At 35.8% G+C, this 21,663-nt stretch overlaps 1 protein-coding gene across 1 annotated transcript in view; it reads left to right on the top strand.

Annotated features, from left to right (window-relative positions):
* megf6 (multiple EGF like domains 6) overlaps positions 1 to 21,663 on the top strand; it is a 79,703-nt gene that overhangs the window by 10,547 nt on the left and 47,493 nt on the right. Inside the window, 1 exon segment of the mRNA XM_048161012.1 lies at positions 12,934 to 13,056. Coding sequence (XP_048016969.1) covers positions 12,934 to 13,056 — 123 coding nt within the window.

Below are 21,663 nucleotides of genomic sequence, written 5' to 3' on the forward strand. Positions count from 1 at the left end.
AATAACGCATTTATTTAACAATATCTTCTGTCCTGTGTCATCTGCTTTCTGAAGTGAAGCGATGCGTTTGTGTAAGAAAAATATCCATATTTATCACATTATAAAGTAAAATATCTAGCTTCCACTACCTTCCATATTCAACTTACGAAGAAAGTGTAACTGACGCCATGTAAGCTTTTTTCATAAGTTGAATACAGAAGGTGTAGGACGTAGAGTAATCGTTTTGAACTGCAAGTGGCATTACACTCTCTTCACAAGTTGCATACGGAAGGCGGTCTGGCGGAAGCTAGTTATTTTACTGTCTAACTTGTTAAATATGGATATTTTTCTTACACAAATGCATCACTTCACTTCAGAAGGCCTTTATTAACCCCCTAGAGCCGTGTGGAGTATGTTTATGATGGATAGATGCTTCAGCTTCATAGTAGTTGGTCTCGTTCATTGCCATTATAAAGCTTGGATATGTCAGGATATTATTAATATAACTCTGATTGTGTTCATCAGAAAGAAGATAGTCATATACACCATTGAGGGTAAGTAAAGCTTGGGGTAATTTTCATCTGAAAGTGAACTAATCCTTTAACCTCAGGTCTTTAGTGACCTGGGATGTCCTTTACTACCCTCCCTAAAGTTAGACATCAACCTTCTTAGTGTTCCTCAATCAATTCATTCTAAACAATATAACAAGAAAAAAATAATAAAATTATATAAGAATGCCTGTTTTTCCATTCATTTTTTGTAAAAATTGTATAGGGTCACTAACGACCTGAGGTTTGTAACAGTGTAAGTATATTTTTTCCAGTGTTGGGCACGTTACTTTAAAAAAGTAATATATAGTTACTAGTTACTTCTCACATATAGTAATGGAGTTAGTAACTGAGTTACATCATTATAAAAGTAACTAATTACCAGGGAAAGTAACTATTGCGTTACTTTAAAACAAATTAAAATATGTCAAATAACTTGAATGCCCCCAATATTAAATATAAGTCTAAGAATAAATTATTCTTGATCCGCCTCGTGACTCATGATCCGCTCTTGCTTATGAAATTTCTCTGTACTGTACAATACGTGTTGGTAGCCATTAAAGAAAATGTAGTTTCATATTTATGTATAAATAGTCCTATGTAATGTTTTAAATTCATTTACTTGATTATGAAAAGTGAACAGCATGAGTAAGATGCAAGATGCGCAATATATCGGGAGTCATGGAGTGGGTTAGACATGATTTTGACCACTTCATTAAGTTTTGTTTTATAGAAAGCCTTTCTTTAAAGTGAATTTCATTTTGTAAAAATTCTATCTTAATTTTAATCAATGTTTCATCAACCAATTGCCTGGATTTAATAAATAAGAAGCAAATATAGCAGACAATATAATCTGGATATAATATGGATGCGCGGGCGCGATCACTGGCGCATGAACTGGAGCGCGACTTATAGGCTAAATGAACCGAAACTCAGCGTATAGGCTGCTTGCCTTGCAGACATGAGAAATATATCTATAGAAAGCTTGAAATATCTAAAAACGAAAAGAGTCTACTCTGATTACGTAGCCTAATCCGAATGAAATGTGCATTTTCTGTCTAAGCGCGTCCAGTATGATGAGAGTCAGCAATGTCAACTTCATCTTCGCAGCCGACACTGATTCAGAAAACATTACTTTATTAATAAACAATTAAAATGTCTCCTTGCTATTTTGGTCACATTCATAATCATTACTTTTGCCGGTTCTTTATGGCAAGCTTTATGCGTGCGCTTGAGTGCTATAGCCTATATTACGATCATTATTATGGTTTAGGCTATTCTCTCCAGTATTTAAGAAATTAAATTAATATAAATGTGATTAGTCAACTATTGGCTTAAATGAATAACTACTAGTCGACTAGAAAAACTTATTTCACATATTTTCGATCCAGCATGTCACAAATTCTGGTTTGAGCTCGCGCTCAGCTTGCATGCTCACAAAACTGTGCAGGTCCTATGGCTGAGAGAGAGCCTACTCGGATGAAAACCGCTTCAATGAGCTCAATTATAGTAATGCCGTTACCGTTACTTTTGCCAGTAACGGTAATAGGCGTTGTAACGGAAGAAAAAGTAATTCGTTTGATTACTCGTTACTGAAAAAAGTATCGGCGTTACTAACGGCATTTATTTATAACGCTGTTATTCCCATTACTGATTTTTTCTGCACAACAATAATTGAATCTTTGATGACTGAATAAGTGTTATTCACCTTAATTCCACAAGGTGGCAATGTCTGATACCCAATGATGACGTGATGTTTCACTCATAGTTAGCGCAGGCAGAAAACAGAAGAATAAGAAGTATCATAAGCAAAACTTGAAATGGCTCAGGAATTTAATGCAGATCAAGTACTGGACATAATCAAGTCACTTGCTGGTGGATCTGGTGATAGTTAGAGAATATGTTTGAGATCACAAATATGAGCCAGATGCTGAAAGTCCTTGTTAGAGCTCATTTTCCCATACAGTGATGATGGTATAAAACATCTGCTCAAACTGGCTCCAAAAGGTAACAAAATATGCTTTATTTTATTCTTCTGTAATTCTTACTCTAGTTTCAGGAGAGTTTTATATTATCGAGACAGGTAGAGATCCATCTGTGTTAGATATAGATCCGGGTCACTAAAGACCCGAAAATGTAATAATGATTGGCGAAACATTTATGCATTTAAGGATTAAACTTTTAAAAGAGATGCCATTTAAAAAAAATTGTTCTACTAAACAACCGTGTCTTCCTGATGGAGTTGAAGAGACTCGTGGGAAACAAGCTCTTCACTGTCAATTACTGCAACTTTCCTGTTTACAGGTTTACAATATGTGCTGAGCGAACAGTGTTTAAAGATGTGTCTGTGTGTACTGAGTGTGTTTGATACAGTTTGCCTGAGGGTTTCCTTTCCTCCATCTTGTTTGCTCTACACTGGAGTTAAGACTTACAACCCCACTGAGGGTCCTGACTCTACATACTTCCCTGGAATACCGCAGTGTATTGAGGAGTTCAAGAGTTCCTCATCCACAAACAACTTTTTTAGGCCCCCCTTTAAACTGGGTCACATATCTCACATTCTTTGCATGGACACACACAGATATCAATATATTATATTCTTCTTGTCCAGCTAACATCTTTATAATTTTAGTACAGACCCAGCCTCACTGTATTGAATGCAGAAAGCCATTTGCATTTCATCATGCATTGCATTAAAATCCCTTACTCACCTTGATGAATATCAAACCTGTATGACTTTATTTCTTCTGCAGAACACAAAATAAGATGTTGTTGTTTTGGTCTCTATTGACTTTCATTGTATGGACAAAAAGTTAAAACATTCTTTAAAATATCTTCTTTTGTTTCCCACAGAAGATATACAGTCATACAGGTTTGGAATAATACGAGGTTGAGTAAATGTGCGAATTTTTAATTTTTGGATGAACTATCCCTTAATCGTTCATAATGTTACACAATTTTGAGTGTTAATGTAACGTACATGTATAAGGTAATAATGTATATCATAGCCAACATCTTTACTGGCGTCAATGGTTCCGTTTAGAACCTTAAACATCCATGAAACCTTTCCATTGCAGTTTCTTTATAGTGGAAAAGGGTTCTTTAGATCATTAAAATCATTCTTTTATGATTTGAAAGGTTCTTTGGGGAACCCAAAATGGTTCTTCAGTGGCATTGTAGCATCATGACTTCTGCATGAGCAAGCATCAAAATGAAAGGATCTTGTTGGCCAATATTGTTTCCTCCCCATCTGCATGGCTTTGATTATGTCAGCAGAAAAGAAAATTCATTTCAGAGCTGGAGAAAGTTTTAATGAAAGATTTTTCCTCAGAATAACATGTCCTGATCAATCATGCACAATGAGACCCGGAACATTTATTAAGAAAGAGTAATTTTTTTTCTCCAGTTTTCCACTTTCTCACTGCTCTATTCTGTGCCTTTATCCTTCAGTTCAGTCACCTTCTCTGAACTAAAGCATGACATGTTCTGATCCAGCACAAATATATCTGTTAGTGCAAACTTTGACTGAGCGGTCTGTAAATTATGATTGAGGTCCTCAGATAGATTACGTGCTGTTTGAAAGCTTGCTTATCCAGGACGGCCAGACCTTTCAGTTTAAGTCGTACTGACACGCTCCATGTGCTGGTTTGGTGAGAAACTCACATTTGAACAAGAACTTCACTGCCGCAGGATGCTCTGGCAGACACGGGCTGTTGAAACGAGAGTCTGTGGGGAGAAAGGATTACTGCACGGCAAAGACGGCAATGAAATCAAGTCCTTGAGAGTGAGGAGTGAGTTTCCTGGTCAAAAGGTTATATCTTTTTGTTGAGATGGGCTTGAGGAAGCAGTGAGTCTGGCACATTAAAAACGTTATTCAAGTGAGAACTTCAGAAGGAAATTAATTTAACGTCTCCACTCAGCAGGTGATCTCAGTTGAGAGACAGAGAAACCAAATCCTGCTGTGGAGAAACATGAACCAGTTGTGTGTGTGTGCTGGAATGTTCTGTTGCTTTTAACTCAAAATGCTCTAGACTTCTGAAGATCTGTCTTTATACAGTATTTGCTGTCAATATTCAGTGTTGTAAAATACAAGTTATTGAAGGAAAATTTTATTGCTTATTAATGGTTCATGAGACTTAATGTAGACTAAATGGAGCTTTCAATTTTCTCAGGTGTTTCTTCTAAAATTCCTTGTAGGAGAAATATACAAAATAGAGACACAAATTATTGACATACAGAAAGAATAGAGTGCTATAATAGCATAGACCAGATATATATTGGAAAAAAATGTTTGAGTTTATTGAAATTGATCTTTGATTGCAAACTTGGCTAATATGAGCATAGTTGAGACATTATTGAAATCTCTTCTGAAAATCTAGAGGAGACAAAAGTAAGATTTACTAGCGTGATAGGGTCTTTAATATTATTGCTCTTTAGGAGAAATGAATGAATATAATTTAAAGGGGTTCTTGATTATGATTTCACTTTTTTAATTTTATTTAGTGTGTAATGTTGCTGTTTGAGCATAAACAACATCTGCAAAGTTACGACGCTCAAAGTTCAATGCGAAAGGGAGATATTTTCTTTTACAGAAATCGCTTTTTTAAGGACTTCAGTGAGCTTCTTCCAATGCTGGTGACATCACAAACCTCATCACAAAATTTACATAAACCCTGTCCCTGGGAACACGCATCAAAAGGGGGTGAGGCCATGTTGGGCTGCTTTAGAGAAGAGGAAGAGTTGTTGTAGAAGAGTGTTGTTACCATGCCGCCATTTTACACCGGACTGCTTCACAAATGAGGGTCAATTCAACGCTGGATTTGCACAAAAGATTAACATGACGGCACATGCTAGTCGACGAGTTGAATCAACTCCACAGCAACTACATAAATTTATCCACTAACTGTTCAAAAACGTCCAGATAAATTTTAAAAGTTGTAACTTCTTCCTGAGTCTCTCCATCAGTATCTGACTCCAGTTTGAACAATGTAAGGCTGAACTCCGTTACTGACAATCCTCATTTTGGCTGCGTGAGATTCTCCAGCTTTGTTGTTGTTGAGCAACCGGAGCATGAACTGTTAAAGCTCTGTGCCCGGTTGCATGAAACTCCTTAAGTGAGGGTTTCCCTGAGGGAGAAAAAATCCCTTAGGTAAGGGATTTCACTAAGAGCGTTGCAACAAACTTCTTAACTTTCACCCTTACCTAAGTGTTTACACTAAGCGTTTCACGGTAGTTTCTGACAACATACGGCAATGATCGCAGCGGTTGCTATAGTTACTACCTCTAACAGTAAACAGAACATAATGAACCACAAAGCCAAATCCTCACTAAAACCACATTTCTATGAATATATTTGTGCTATGGAGAGTACAAACATAATAGAAATCAAAAAACGTAAACCAAACTGGACAGAGGACGAAAAAGCAATTCTTTTAGAAGAATTCACAAAAAGAAAAAAACATTCTTCAAAGCCGCTATAACCCATCAGTCACTCATTCGCACAAATTGAAAGCCTGGCAGGGGATAACAAAAAAAAATTAAATTCTGTTCTAGTGTCGCGGCGAGACGAAGGATTGACTGGCGGTCAAACCAATATTCTCTCAATAACTGTATATCATTCATCGTCTCCAAGGGATTATTGCGATCATTAAAAACACGCCTTGGTATTTCCTCCTCTTCAATTAACACTAAATCAGCCATCGTATTTTGAGTGTCAGTTGATTTAAGGGAGCTGTTTTGGTCCCTTAAATTTATTAAGGTGAAATGGTCGCTAAGGACTTTGCAGGGAGCTTTAGCCACGGAGCACTATCAAACTCATTCAGAATCAAATGTAAACATCCAAATAAATACCATACTTACGATTAGACATGCTGCATCACAAACACTTTGTAAAGATCCATTTTAAGGGTTATATTAGCTGTGTGAACTTTGTTTATGCTGTTTAAGGTAGTCGCGAGCTCGGGGGCGGGGAGCACGAGAATTTAAAGGGGCCGCAGCCTGAATCGGCGCATATTTAATGATGCCCCAAAATAGGCAGTTGAAAAAATGAAAAAAAAATAAATAAATCTATGAGGTATTTTGAGCTGAAACTTCAGACACATTCAGGGGACACCTTAGACTTATATTACATCTTTTGAAAACACGTGCTACGGCACCTTTAAAGGGACACACAAAAACGGCGTGTTTTTGTTTACACCCAAATAGGGGCAAATTTGACAAGCTATAATAAATGATCTGTGGAGTATTTTGAGCTGAAACTTCACAGACACCAGAAACTTACACCGTGTCCTAACCAGACGCGACGCCTCGACAAGCGATAAAATGTATCTTTTCCATGTTAATATGAGTTTTTGTCCTGACCAGCCACGACGTCATAGTGTATTCTATGACAAAGATTGGTTGTACTCTGTAAATAATATTTAAATTGTGTAATATTTATGAATTTTACTTGCCCATTTCATTGTGTCCGCTGTGCTCTTGCCGAGAGAACCCGTCCACACTCTCTTCTGATTGGCTGTGTTTTTTGATTGATTTTATCGTTTCTCATTGTCGTGTCACGCCTAGTGTGGACAGTCAAATTGCCCGTCGCTGGAATCTTATCGCATCGTGTCTGGTTAGGACACGGTGTTATATTACATCTTGTGAAAAGGGCATTATGGGTCCCCTTTAACATAATTAATTGAATTGATACTTTCATTCAGCAAGGGCACATTAAATTCATATTTGATTACCAAAATGGTGGTGATTTGTTTTCTCTTTGTAATTAGTTATTTTCATGGAGTCAGTAAAGCACCTGTAACTTAATATTTGATCGAATATTCAAACATCCTGTTGGTAGCTGTATACAGATCATCCAGTAATTGCGGAAATGTGTAATTAATGTGCAAATGCTTGCCAGATGTTTCAGAGTCCCTTGCTGTTTAAAAAAAGAAGTCATGCTTGAATTTGAGGGCTGGTTTGGATGTGTGAGTTTATGTAAGATAATACAGGACCAAATGCAAAGATCTGTAGGATCACAACAAAAGACATGTGCCTCTACATGCTGAGAGATGGGCAGACATAGCAGCTGAACAGTTACAGTATACACAAAACTATCCTTTTCTCTGATAGGACACACAGTTAACTTAAACGTTTTGTAGCTGCTCTGCCTAAACCATTAAAGAGGATCTCCCAATGAAAGGACAGGGGATATTCATGAGAAACTGCCGCTTTTCCTCGAAGCATTCATAACCCTGAGAGATAACCGAACGACTTTAACATGCGTTGAGAAAAAGTAGACAAAAGGAATGAGAGAGAATGAAAATACCCAATCTTTATTGCGTTATGTTTCCTTTGAGACTCATTAGTGTATTTAAAAGCAGTAAGAGTTTATACCTTAAATTAAAAAGTCTAACTGTGGCAATAATCCTTCTTATTCACTTCTGAGGGGGAAAAGACACTATGTAGAGACCTTGTGAGGTCTTGTCAGCTGTCGCCTGTAGAACGCATCAGGCGAGTTGTACTACGTCCAAATTGAGGAAAGGATATCCCAGGAAAGATAGCTATGGTTATTAGATTTCCGTTCCCTCTGATCGCTCTGGCCCATAAATTATAGTAATACTTCTCAGTATTTAAATGGAAGTAAGAAAGATATGTGTTTTATATAGCTGAATGAATTAATGGATTGTCAAAAATCCCATACATCGAAAGACTCATGGGAGGAGTCCTATGAGCTTGGCCATTTTAACTTGAGCCAATAACCAACCAGAACATCCCAGCAAATAGCAACACACTGGCAAACACACAGAATATCATTGCAATGTGGTGGCAAGTTTTGCACAAGCAATCTCCAGTGACAATTTCTATATATAAATTTTTTAAATTTTATAAATGGGTACATAAAATGTTTTGGAAATATATTTTTTAAATGTACAGGTATGTTTTGTTTTTTTTAATAGATTTGAATTTATTTGTATATTTTACATATATATTTTTGTATTATTATATTAAGGCACTTATAAAATCCTGTATTTTTGCAACAAAGAATACTGTCCATTCTCCTTGAAAATTACAAAACGTTTTGGGCCCTATCATACACTCAGCGCAATGCAAGTGTTTTTTGCTAGTTTCAGCCTGATTCGGTTATCATTTTCACGTCCTGCACCATGTTGTTTAAATAGCAAATGCATTTGCGCCCATTTATGAAAATGAGGTGTGTTCAGATGCATTTGTTGGCGTGTTGCTATTTTGAGGCAACTGAAATAGACTGCACCATTGACCAACCGATCAACGCAATATTTATTTATTTTTTGTTATTTAAAGAGCGCGTTGGTAATATGCACCTATAGGCGCACTTAAACACTGCTTATTACACACACAGGGATGCGCAGCAACATGCCAAATATTAAAAATAAAAGGATTACAATTTAAAAATTGTTATTGTGTGCATAAAGATAAAAATGCTTTGGTGGAATACGGCTTGTCCCATGGATGGTCTGCTTGTGTGCTTTAACCTCGTGCATGAGCAGATCCGTTTCCTTCCTAGAGAAGCGTTCAGTTTTTCTGCTTGCAAATTCCGCCATGTAAATAACGAATCCGCCATGGCTTTTAAAGGGAATGGGAGATGAGACTCTGATTGGTTTATTCCACGTTACGCCCAAAACACACCCATTACTCATTAAGAGAATAGGGAAAACCCTTTTAGACCATGCGCCGGACGCGCCGACCATTTGTCCCATCGTTAAACTAGCAAAAGTGGATTCAGACAAAAAAAAAAAAAGCAGCGCAGTGGAATAAAATAACATTTTCTGTGTGAACGGGCCCTTGTACATTCTTTGTGGCATACAGAATATATTCAGTTCAAAAACCTCTTTAAAATATATAAATGTTGACAGAATGTGTAAATGTTAATATCAATAAAATTTTAAAACAGTCTTTCCATTTGCTTTTAATTTCCTGTTGTTTATTCTTGTTTTATTTCTAGATGTTTTTCATCGTTCTATCCCCTGTTCCTGTTTCCCAGTCAGAGCCAGAGCAAGATTAATGACAGAGGTCTGGATACAAAACAGATCTAGATTTAAAATGACAAAGAGAATGATCACCAGGTGTGAAACATAGAAAACAGGGGCTTAAACAAGCTAAACAGATGGCAGAGTGGATGTTTATTCTCAGATGTATTTGTGTGTGTACTTTTGCATGCATGTCAGTCCTTATCAAGACGCACATTTTAGCCACTGCAAATGTATTATAGTTTTGTGAAATCACTTAAAGGCATAGTTCACCCCAAAAAAGAAAATTTGGCATTATTTACTCACCCCCATGATGCTGTAAACCTGTATAAGCGAGTCGACAGCATCACAGTTAGAACGCTTAACTTACATCTGTAAATCTGTCCTTGTCTTTCCACAGGAAAGATGTTGTCAGCACTGTGTATTATTATTATTATGGGATGTTTGCTTAAGGTCATTGCCGTGTCTTGGAGTCAAAGGTTGTTAGGGAGACATGACTCCTCGAGATCAGACAGAAGAAAACAGATGGAGATGGGTGAAAAATTATGCGTGCAAATTTGTGAATATTTATCTTAAAGGCCTGGTTTCACAAACGGGGCTTAAAATAAGCCAGGATTTTTATAAGCATGCCTTAGAAAAAACATTACTGGTGTGCATCTTGATAAAAGAACAATAGCACTGACAGATTTTAAGATATATCAGTGCAAGATTCTTTCAGTTAAAGCAGCTCAAACATGCATTTTAGTCTGGGACTAGACTTAAGCTTTGTCTGTGAAACCGGGGAAAGATTCTTAAATATTATAAAACCTGGCTTTGGGCAACCAAGGACATTGATTTATAAATATTTTATAATTTTAGATATTATAATAGTCAGATTTGGAGTTCATCTGGTGATGCTGTGTTGCCTTCGAAACCAAGTGTGGGTGTGGCCTGAACATTTGCTATGGCGACCCATCCTTGGTTTCTGAGGCTTACAGAAAAACACACTATCAAATAATTGTATTTATTTATCAATTGATTTTTAAGATAAGTTCTCTTGAACTTATTGTGAAACTTTTATTTGTGTGTACTTGATGAGAACCTGTTGAGCAGAAGGCAGCTGTTTAGACCAGCTTGGACTTATTACCTGAGTCTGAGTGCTGTGTGTTTGTGTGGGGGTTTATATAAGTGGGTTTGTTTGTGTGGTTTGTCTGTTTATGTCTGTGTGATGATTATGTTACAATGACTGCACAATGTCCTATTTAATGACATGAGACAGGAAACATTTTTACAGAAAGTCTTTACAGATCTAAACAATATGCTGGAGAGAGGAAACTATTGAAAATATAAAGAGGAAGTAGATGGATAAAGAAATAGATTTTCCAGATGATGTTAAAGAGTTAGTTCACCCAAAAATTCTGTCATTAATTACTCACCCTCATGTCGTTCCAAACCTGTAAGACCTTCATCTTCTGAACTCGAATGAATGAATTTTTTGATGAAATCTGAGAGATTTCTGTTGTAAGACTAATCCATATAAATGAGTGGTTTAGTCCAGATTTTCTGAAGAGACTCGATCGCTTTATATGATGAAAAGATTGAATTTAGGCTTTTACTCACTTGTAAACATTGATCAGCGAACATAAACAGAAGCTCAACCGAACCTGCTTGATGCGTGAGAACAAACCTCTTCTGGAAGCTGAAACGAGCTGCGTAACTAATGAGGTTCATTCTCTTGTGTTACGCAACACGTTTGAGCTTCCGGACGAGGTTTGTTCTCACACGTCAAGCAGGTTCGGTTGAGTTTCTGTATATTATATGTTTATATGTGACTAAAAGAAAATTTGGACTAAACCGCTTAATTCATATGGATTAGTTTTATGATCTTTTTGAAGCATCAAAGTGGTAGTTGCATAGTTGCCAACAGAGGGACAGAAATCTCTCAGATTTAATCGAAAAAATCTTCATTTGTGTTTTGAAGATGACTGAAAGTTTTACAGGTGTGGAATGACATGAGGGTACGGAAGAGGATTAGGGCCAAGCAATAATAAAAAAAATAAAACCATCTTGAGATTAAAGTTGTTAAATTACGAGAAAAAACTCGTTAAATTTCAAGAAAAAGTCGAGATAAAATGTTGAGAATAAACTCGTTAAATTACGAGAAAAACGTTTAATGAGTTTATTCTCAACATTTTATCTCGACTTTTTTCTTGAAATTTAACAAGTTTTTTCTCGTAATTTAACGAGTTTATTCTCAACATTTTATCTCAACCTTTTTATCGAAATTTAACGAGTTTTTTTTCTCGTAATTTAACGAGTTTATTCTCAACATTTTATCTCGACCTTTTTCTAGAAATTTAACGACATTTTTCTCATAATTTAACGAATTCGTTCTCGTAATTTAATGACTTTTTTCTCGTAATTTAACGAGTTTATTCTCAACATTTTATCTCGACTTTTTTATCGAAATTTAACGACATTTTTCTCATAATTTAACGAATTCGTTCTCGTAATTTAACGACTTTTTTTCTCGTAATTTAACGAGTTTATTCTCAACATTTTATCTCGACTTTTTTATCGAAATTTAACGAGTTTTTTTTCTCGTAATTTAACGAGTTTATTCTCAACATTTTATCTCGACCTTTTTCTAGAAATTTAACGACATTTTCTCATAATTTAACAAATTCGTTCTCGTAATTTAACAACTTTTTTCTCGTAATTTAACGAGTTTATTCTCAACATTTTATCTCGACTTTTTTATCGAAATTTAATGACATTTTTCTCATAATTTAACGAATTTGTTCTCGTAATTTAACAACTTTTTTCTCGTAATTTAACGAGTTTATTCTCAACATTTTATCTCGACTTTTTTCTTGAAATTTAACGAGTTTTTTCTCGAAATTTAACAAGTTTATTCTCAACATTTTATCTCGACCTTTTTCTAGAAATTTAACGAGTTTTTTCTCGAAATTAACGAGTTTATTCTCAACATTTTATTTTGACTTTTTTCTCAAAATTTAACAAGTTTTTTCTCGAAATTTAATAACTTTAATCTCGAGATGGTTTTATTTTTTTATTATTGCTTGGTCCTAATCCTCTTCCATATGAGGGTGAATAATTAATGACAGAATTTTCATTTTTGGGTAACTAACACTTTAAAGTAAAATATTAGGAGGAAATTGGCATACAATAGCAAGTGATGTATTTAATTATTTAAAAAAATTGGTGAATTTTAAATCAAAATTATCTGAAGTACTTGATAGATGGGGAAAAAATGACCACAACTCCATTTAATGGGGCTATGAATTTGATTGTTTTTGTTGTTAATCTTTGTTTTTTTTCTTATTAGCATATTAATGATTTTATGTTTCTAAAACACAATATAGTTATAGTCTATATGGATTCTCAGGGTTTTTCTTTCTTTCTTTCTTTCTTTCTAGATATAAACGAGTGTGCAGACAGTAATGGCGGATGTGAAGGCACGTGCTGTAATACTATCGGCAGTTATTACTGCAGGTGTCCTGACGGTAGTAAACTCGGAGATGATGGGAAATCCTGCCAAGGTGAGCGCACACTCACATCCATCGAGTTTATATCATGTTTCTAAAACCATTTAACCGCTCTATAATCAGAGTGACCCACTTAAAACCAATATTCGAGAAAGGTGCCCACATTATTAATATCTAAATATGACCAGCAGTAAATTCAGTCATAAATGTATAATATTGTGTCCTATCTCCATAAAACATTCAGACACTTTTAAGACCAGGTCTAGCATTAATGCTTTGAACTGTCATAATCATAAGTAAGAGTAGTTTGTAATGCTCTCTGTTAATGATATGCAGGAAAAAACATTTTAATCCATCCTGTGCATGTGATTGCACCGGGAGCTTGTTTAAGGTCATTAGTTTGGCTTGGTTTCATCATGAGATGAAGGATGATGTATGATGGGCTTTGTGTGGGCAGTAGTGCCTGAATGAGAGATGGTTCTACATCTGTGTCCATCTCAGCTGTTAGTGCGTTAGTGTGGGAATGATGATCCTGCCTGCTGTCTCAGGTCCTGCTGGACTGAAAGGCGACAGGTGAGGAAACAGGTGTATGAGAGATGCCAAATTTACACCGTAAAGGTGGCACAGAAGCACTTCTGAAGTGGCAATTAGGTGTCTTTACACAGACTGTTTAATGTTGCTGGAAGGTGGCATAAATTCATTTACACAGCACTTTCAATAGTATAATTTTATACCTGGGACTAAGGTGGGTCAGAGCAGGCATCATTTAGTCTTGCAGCATTACGTCTTTACAGAGACTTTTTAGCAGGCACAAAGCAGCCTTAAATCAGCTGTGTAAAGAGAAAAGAGAGAGACATGGCAGTTGGGGGACATAACACAGAGTTGCAGCAGTTCTGTTATTAGGCAGAACAACTTATTGTTGTTAATGGGTTAGTGACATGATGTGCATATTTTTGTGTCCAAGTGCATTATTTCCTTTTAAAATAATTTAATAAATTAATGACATATATCACTTTATTCTGTTCAACCTATTTAGTTTGAATTCAATTTTAATACATTTAAATAATAAATATTGTTTTATGTTTTATCTTAAACCCCCAAAATGTCAGGTGGTGCAACTGACCGAACAAATGAACAGACTAAGAAAACTAATCTGTTTAAAATAGTGTCTTGTATAAAAAAAAAAATAATAAAAAAAAATCGAACACTAAATACTATGGCATCATTTTTTGTTTGAAACCTTATATATAAACAAGTATTATAAATATTAGTAGTTTTAAAGATGTAGTCGAAAAGCTTTTGTCCAGCAATATGTATATTCTCAAATGTCAGGGTGACACAACTGCAAACATGTCTCATTTATTATGAATTGACAAGGTACAGTAAAAATGACCCCAACTGATCCTTGTGGCGGAGTGAAAAGGTTTGTAGATCTCTCTCAAATACTGGTAAAAAATGCTAATTTCAATTATTTACATACAACTATTTGGTTGTACCGCCTGACATAAAAAAAAAAAAAATGATTTAAAGGTGCCCTAGAATTAAATTATTGAATTTACCTCGGCATAGTTGAATAACAAGAGTTCAGTACATGGAAATGACACACACTGAGTTTTAAACTCCATTGTTTCCTCCTTCTTATATAAATCTCATTTGTTTAAAAGACATCTGAAGAACAGGCGAATCTTAACACCGACTGTTATGTAACAGTCGGGGTGTACACCCCGATATTTGCATATGCCAGCCCATGTTCAAGCCATTAGACAAGGGCAGAATGTCTGGATGTGCACAGCTGAATCATCAGACTAGGTAAGCAAACAAGGAAAACAGTGAAAAATGGCAGATGGAGCAATAATAACTGACATGATCCGTGATTACATGATATTTTTAGTGAAATTTGTAAACTGTCTTTCTAAATGTTTCATTAGCATGTTGCTAATGTACTGTTAAATGTGGTTAAAGTTCCCATCGTTTATTACTGTATTCACGGAGACAAGAGCCGTCGCTATTTTCATTTTTAAACACTTGCAGTCTGTATAATTCATAAACACAACTTCATTCTTTATAAATCTCTCCAACAGTGTGTAATGTTAGCTTTAGCCACGGAGCACTATCAAACTCATTCAGAATCGAATGCAAATAAATACAAATAAATACTATACTCACATAATCTGACGCATGCATGCAGCATGCATGACGAACATCTTGTAAAGATCCATTTTGAGGGTTATATTAGCTGTATGAACTGTGTTTAACTGTTCAAGGCAAGCGCGAGCTCCGGGGGCGGGGGAGCACGAGAATTAAAGGGGCCGCACACCCTAAATCAGCTCATTTCTAATTATGCCCCAAAATAAGCAGTTAAAAAAATGAATAAAAAAAAATCTATGGGGTATTTTGAGCTGAAACTTCACAGACACATTCAGGGGACACCTTAGACTTATATTACATCTTTTAAAAAGAAGTTCTACGGCACCTTTAAACATTTTGAAATTAAATAAAACTTGTTTAAACACATTGTTCATGACTCAAAAATATGCATTACATCAGTTTTGAAAAGATTTTTAAAAAACACCTTTTCTAAAGCTTCTTGAAGCTATTTGTCAATGACCAAATACATAATGACTAAATGTAATGAGGGAGAAAGAAACAGAAAAAATTGGGTTGATACTACCCTGTATAATATTGACAAGATTTTACAGTAATTCTGATGAAGAAATACTAAAGAATACTAAAATCAATGCAGGCTGGTTAACTTATTGTCTTGTAACATGACGTGTGTAAATCTTCTGACTCTGTTCAGACTCTTTGTTGTTGCTGCTCTCGATTTGTGGGAAATAGTCAGATGGCTGTAATTGAATTCATTAGGGTCTGAAGGTTTAATTAGTGCTAATGAACCACATTCAATAATCCAGTCATGGGGCAGGCAGTATGTTACAGCACTTTGACCTATAGCTGACTGCATACATGCGGAAACTGTAGGAATTCATCCCAAGACAAGAGTCTGACAAAACTCATGTAACACCGAGGAGATTGTAAATGATCTCTCAAATAACTACAATATCATGTATTTTTGAACATTTGCAATGGCTCATACTGGCCAATATATCATTACTGGGAAGTAAGTTATGTTGATTTTGGACAGAGTTCTTTGACAAAGTAGTATGAAACTGGACGTTATATGCACGCACATGTGAATGTGTTCAGCAGACATAATATACTGAATGATCAGGTATCATACAGCAGCTCTCTGATTCTAGAACATTACAGATTTCTCTGAGAATTCTAAAGTTTGATATTTTAAAATTGTCATTGTCAATTTTCTGAATAGGGATGAAAAGGGGTGGAAATTTTCTGGATTTTTGGAAACTTTCTGAAAATTTACCAGAAATTTTCCACCCCTTTGCATCCCTATTTCTGAACAATTTTCATTTTAACAAATATATTTTTCAACACAAAAGCCTAATAATAAGATCTGACAGCTTAGTTCTATTGTGTTATGACAGTGTGAATTTCTGATAGGAAATCTGCAATGACATTATGTCTGTGTTTTAACAGATAAAGATTCTTATGATACCATAAGCAGATGTATAGGATGAATTAACTTTTGTTCACTACAGACTTATCCATTACTCCATAATCCATATGATTTTCCCCTCAAACATTAACTTTTTCCCCCTTCATAAATACATTTCTTTACTGCTTTAACAGATGTTTGCATTTAAAAATGTATGGCATGAAACAAGGCTGTGAGCACATTCCTCATAGTGACAGTTTTACAATTACTATTTATGGCAAAACTCTTATTCATTGAACATCATACAGAACTTTTCACAGAACAGAACCAGCACTAACAAGTACCTGGTATGGTCATGTTTTTGTACATGAAGACTTCAGATGCAAAAACCTCTAAGTGCATCCGACATTTTTCTTTGAAATGAGCATTTTTTTTTGTTTTTAAATTTACTCTAATCAGTGACATTTGTGAAAATAAGGCATTTCTTACTGACTTCATTTTGATTTGATATCTGAAGTACCATGCTTACTAGCAGAAAAACATGGATTAAATTATTTATAAAATAATATTATTTTGTATTTACCAGTGACTTTAACATTTAGATTTTTTTTGCTGTACACTGCCCCTATCAGAATCTCCCACTCTGTTGCATTTTGACCCACAGCCATATTTAGAGTAAATAAGTTAAAGTAAATAAATAAAATTTATTAATTTGGAGACAAATTTAAAGAGGACCTATTATGCCCTTTTACAAAGTCTTGATTTTGTATTTGGGGTCTACTAGAATAGCTTTTCATTAGGGGTGGGAGAAAAAAATCGATCCATCGATGCATCGCGATTCTCTCTCCAACGATTCTGGATCGATTCTGAACTAAGTTTTTATTCAGATGCGCGATGTGTGATTTAGAAACACCCAGATTCTGCTTGCTTCCAATTCCTGACACACATACACCACTCAAACCTTCCGTAAAATAATCTTTCATAAAGTTCAGAAAGGTTGAAGCGAATTACAACGACATTCACACTGCACAGGATGCGCTGTGAGAGACACTTTGTTTGATGTTGCAGTGCGTGGTCTTGCTTGTCGTATTTTCCGGACAAATGATCTACAAAGGCATTACTTATGTCATTTGGAATGCAGTTGACTTGTATATTTAAAGGTGCCATCGAACATATTTTTACAAGATGTAATATAAGTCTAAGGTGTCCCCTGAATGTGTCTGTGAAGTTTCAGCTCAAAATACGCCATAATTTTTTTTTTATTAATTTTTTTAACTGCCTATTTTGGGGCATCATTAACTATGCACCGATTTAGGCTGCGGCCCCTTTAAATGCTCGTGCTCCACGCCCACGGAGCTCACGCTTGCCTTTAACAGCATAAACAAAGTTTACACAGCTAATATAACCCTCAAAATGGATCTTTACAAAGTGTTCGTCATGCAGCATTGCGTAAGTACAGTGTTTATTTGGATGTTTACATTTGATTCTGAATGAGTTTGAGGCTGTGCTCCGTGGCTAATGGCTAATGCTACACTGTTGGAGAGATTTATAAAGAATGAAGTTGTGTTTATGAATTATACAGACTGCAAGTGTTTAAAAATGAAAATAGCGACCAGTGATGCGCGGGTCAATGTATAAAACAACCCGCACCCGACCGACGTTTTCAACTAACCCGCCCGCAACTCGGACCGCAAAAAAAAAGGAAAATATTGTACCCGACCCGCTTCCTGACCCGCATTTTTTTTAAAAGTAGTAAATACTCATTGTAGCGTCATTGGGCCATAGACGTAAGAACTAGGGGTGCGGGGGGATGTGGCTGTCCCCCTCCCATACGCCCCCCCATCAGCCTCCCTGGCCAATAATATCCATTAATCCAGCCTGTGGAGGAGAGAAATGTTTCAGGACCTGACGTGGTGCCCTCAGAGGTGCAGCGGCGAGAGCAGGCAGTTCTTGAGGCGGCTCATCATTTTCCATTTCAGCTGTCTAGATGCATATTATTGATGAATGCGATGTTTATGTTTCGACCCTGCTTGAAGAATTCATCAGCAGGTCAACTGAGAGAAGGCCCACGTTTGGAAAAGTGTGAAAGCCCTTAGGAGCGCAAACTGTTCTTTTTCTGAATGTTGTATGATATAGCCTAGTGTTATGTAATAAAGGCTTGATTTATTCATTTATTTCGTTTCATTTTCTTAACAATTAAGATGCTACATGTGTTTATCCAGTCTAATCGAAGTGTGCGTCTCTCCCCCGACTTTCCCAACAAAAATCCCGACCCCTCTCAGAAAATACATAAAACTGACATTAATGAGCTATATGCGTTTAAAAGTAGCCTATTAAAAAGTGTACAATGACATTGCTCAGTTCAACGTGTTGGGAAATCGGGCATTTTGTCCCGCGTCAGCATTTATTCAAAAGTTAATAACGCTCAACATTCAAAAGGTAAATAAGGATTTCCCACTTGTATTAGTAGGCTTAGGCTATTTCGCCACGTGAATGCCCAATTGAAGCTCTCACAAGCACAAAATGCAGGGATAGAATATGTTAATAAAGTATTTATTAACGCATTTTAGACGAACAAAAACAGGTAGGCTAAGCCAAAGACTGAGGCTACAATATCCATAAATAAATGTTCACAAATACCCATGAAAGTAAAACTGAAACCTTTAGTAAGTAAAACTGAAAATTACAAAGGTTTAATTGGCATCTTTATTTCAAACGACCCGACCGACCGCGACCCGAATATCATTAAAAATATTTTTGGATGACTCGTAACCGCGGGTGACCGCAGGCACCCGCTCATTTTGGATCAACCCGCGCATCACTGATAGCGACGGCTCTTGTCTCCGTGAATACAGTAAGAAACGATGGTAACTTTAACCACATTTAACAGTACATTAGCAACATGCTAATGAAACATTTAGAAAGACAATTTACAAATATCACTAAAAATATCATGATATCATGGATCATGTCAGTTATTATTGCTCCATCTGCCATTTTTCATTGTTGTCCTTGCTTACCTAGTCTGTTGATTCACCTGTGCAGATCCAGACGTTAATACTGGCTGCCCTTGTGTAATGCCTCGATCATGAGCTGGCATATGCAAATATTGGGGCGTACATCCCGACTGCTACGTAACAGTCAGTGTTATGTTGAGATTCGCCTGTTCTTCGGAGGTCTTTTAAACAAATGAGATTTATATAAGAAGGAGGAAACAATGGAGTTTGAAACTCACTGTATGTCATTTCCATGTACTGAACTCTTGTTATTCAACTATGCCGAGGTAAATTCAATTTTTAATTCTAGGGCATCCTTTAGAAATATGAAAGTCACTTACAGAAGATGCTTTCAATTTCAAATGCTGACGCTTTGAATGCGTGAATGCAGCTTATTAGATCTCCTGCTGTAACATTCAAACGACAGTAAACATGAGAAAGAAAACATTTAGATAATCTTAAATACTGAAAGCACTCTTTGTTTATTGCTTGTAATATGTTTTGTTGCTCCTCTTTATTATTTGCCACTTGCTTGTGTTTTGAAGTTATTCGTTCAAAATTCTTAACAAACAATTAAATTTTTTCAATTTGTAATTATTTTAAAAAGTAGGCCTACTTATAATTACTTATGTAAGGATGTAAATATAAGGATTTTAAGGTTTTTAAGTCGGTAAACTAATTAATAAGAAAAAAAGTAGATCAAGAATTGTTTTGGAATCGGATCATGACTCCCAGAATCGGAATCTGATCAGATCGTGAGGTGACTAAAGATTCCCACCCCTACTTTTCATACTTGAATATTCAAAAAACATTATTTTTCACAGATTTTACATTGTTGCAGCACTTCTCTTCCCAGTCCGTCAGTAACGCTCTGTTTAGTTCCTGTCTCTATGAAGCTCTTCCTTCTGAAAAATAAGCGAGATGACCAATCCGAGCACATTTCAGTGTGTTGTGATTGGTCAACCGCGTGTTTCGAAAATATCACGCCCTTCCATCATCTCAACACACTACTAAAACAACTCAACCAGGCCTCGCCACATTTAACCCTCTACTGCACACATGTTGATGGCACATGAAAAAAAAAATATTCCACATAATTTTTTGGTTCATTTGGGAACATTTTATTGATTAAAAAAAAAAAAAAAAATTTTTGTTGCTTCAGGGCAACGTTGTGCGACAATGGTACAGAGTCATAGAGAAAGTTATCATCAAAATCAATTTAAAAAAAAAAAATAATTAAAGAAATCATTAAGTAAAAAGGGAAAAACACTTGAAAGACATTGATATATTGAATTTGATACATGCATAGGTCTGTATCATGTAGTGTGCTATGCCATATAATGTACTTTGTGTAATGAGATTTCACTTCGTACGAAACTTCAAAAAGCAGTTCTTCTCTGCTGTGACATAGTGGTGTATGTTACAATTTTTGCACATCACTTTGGGTGTTCCTGCACACCCAGGAACCTTGCATCTTCCCTTCTTATAATACATTGTTGCCAATGTGAGGTACTGTCTGTCTAAAACCTCCTCAAAAAGTACCCCTTATTGCACAACGTTGCCCTGAGGCAACAAAAAGAAAAACTGAATTTCTGAACATGCAAAATAAAAAAAACTTAAAACCTGACAAAAGGCTTCTCTACACCTTCATACACACACATATATTTTTATGTACAGTTCATGTCATTTTAAATAAGATTACTAAAGCAAATAATATTGCCTTCTTCTCACACCATGTGCTCCTGTGACAATGTGTCAGAACAGGACGTCCCACCTAATGGTGCTTGATATTGACTCCAACACCTTACTGAACTGTTCTTTGGTACTTTCTCGACCTTTCTAATTGGTTGTTATCATTTAAAGAAAAATTTACTAAACATAGGGCTTAAGAAAACTTTCCGTTGCCTGAGGGCAATGCTGTGCTGTAGAGGGTTAATTTGCGCATTTTTTTTAAATTAGCAATTTTGTGACTTGAGAAGAAAACTCGAGACTACAATCAAGGCGTTTCAGGGAGTTCAGAAACAATGCTTGCTGATATAGAGAATAACTCCCTTTGGAGTGACTTTGTGCTTTGTAACTTTGCAGACCTTTTTCATGTTCAAACAGCAACATTACACACTAAAGAAAGTTGAAAATATAAAAAAAGCATAA

The sequence above is a fragment of the Megalobrama amblycephala genome, linkage group LG16 (assembly GCF_018812025.1).
Source record: "Megalobrama amblycephala isolate DHTTF-2021 linkage group LG16, ASM1881202v1, whole genome shotgun sequence".
Taxonomy (NCBI): Eukaryota; Metazoa; Chordata; class Actinopteri; order Cypriniformes; family Xenocyprididae; genus Megalobrama; species Megalobrama amblycephala.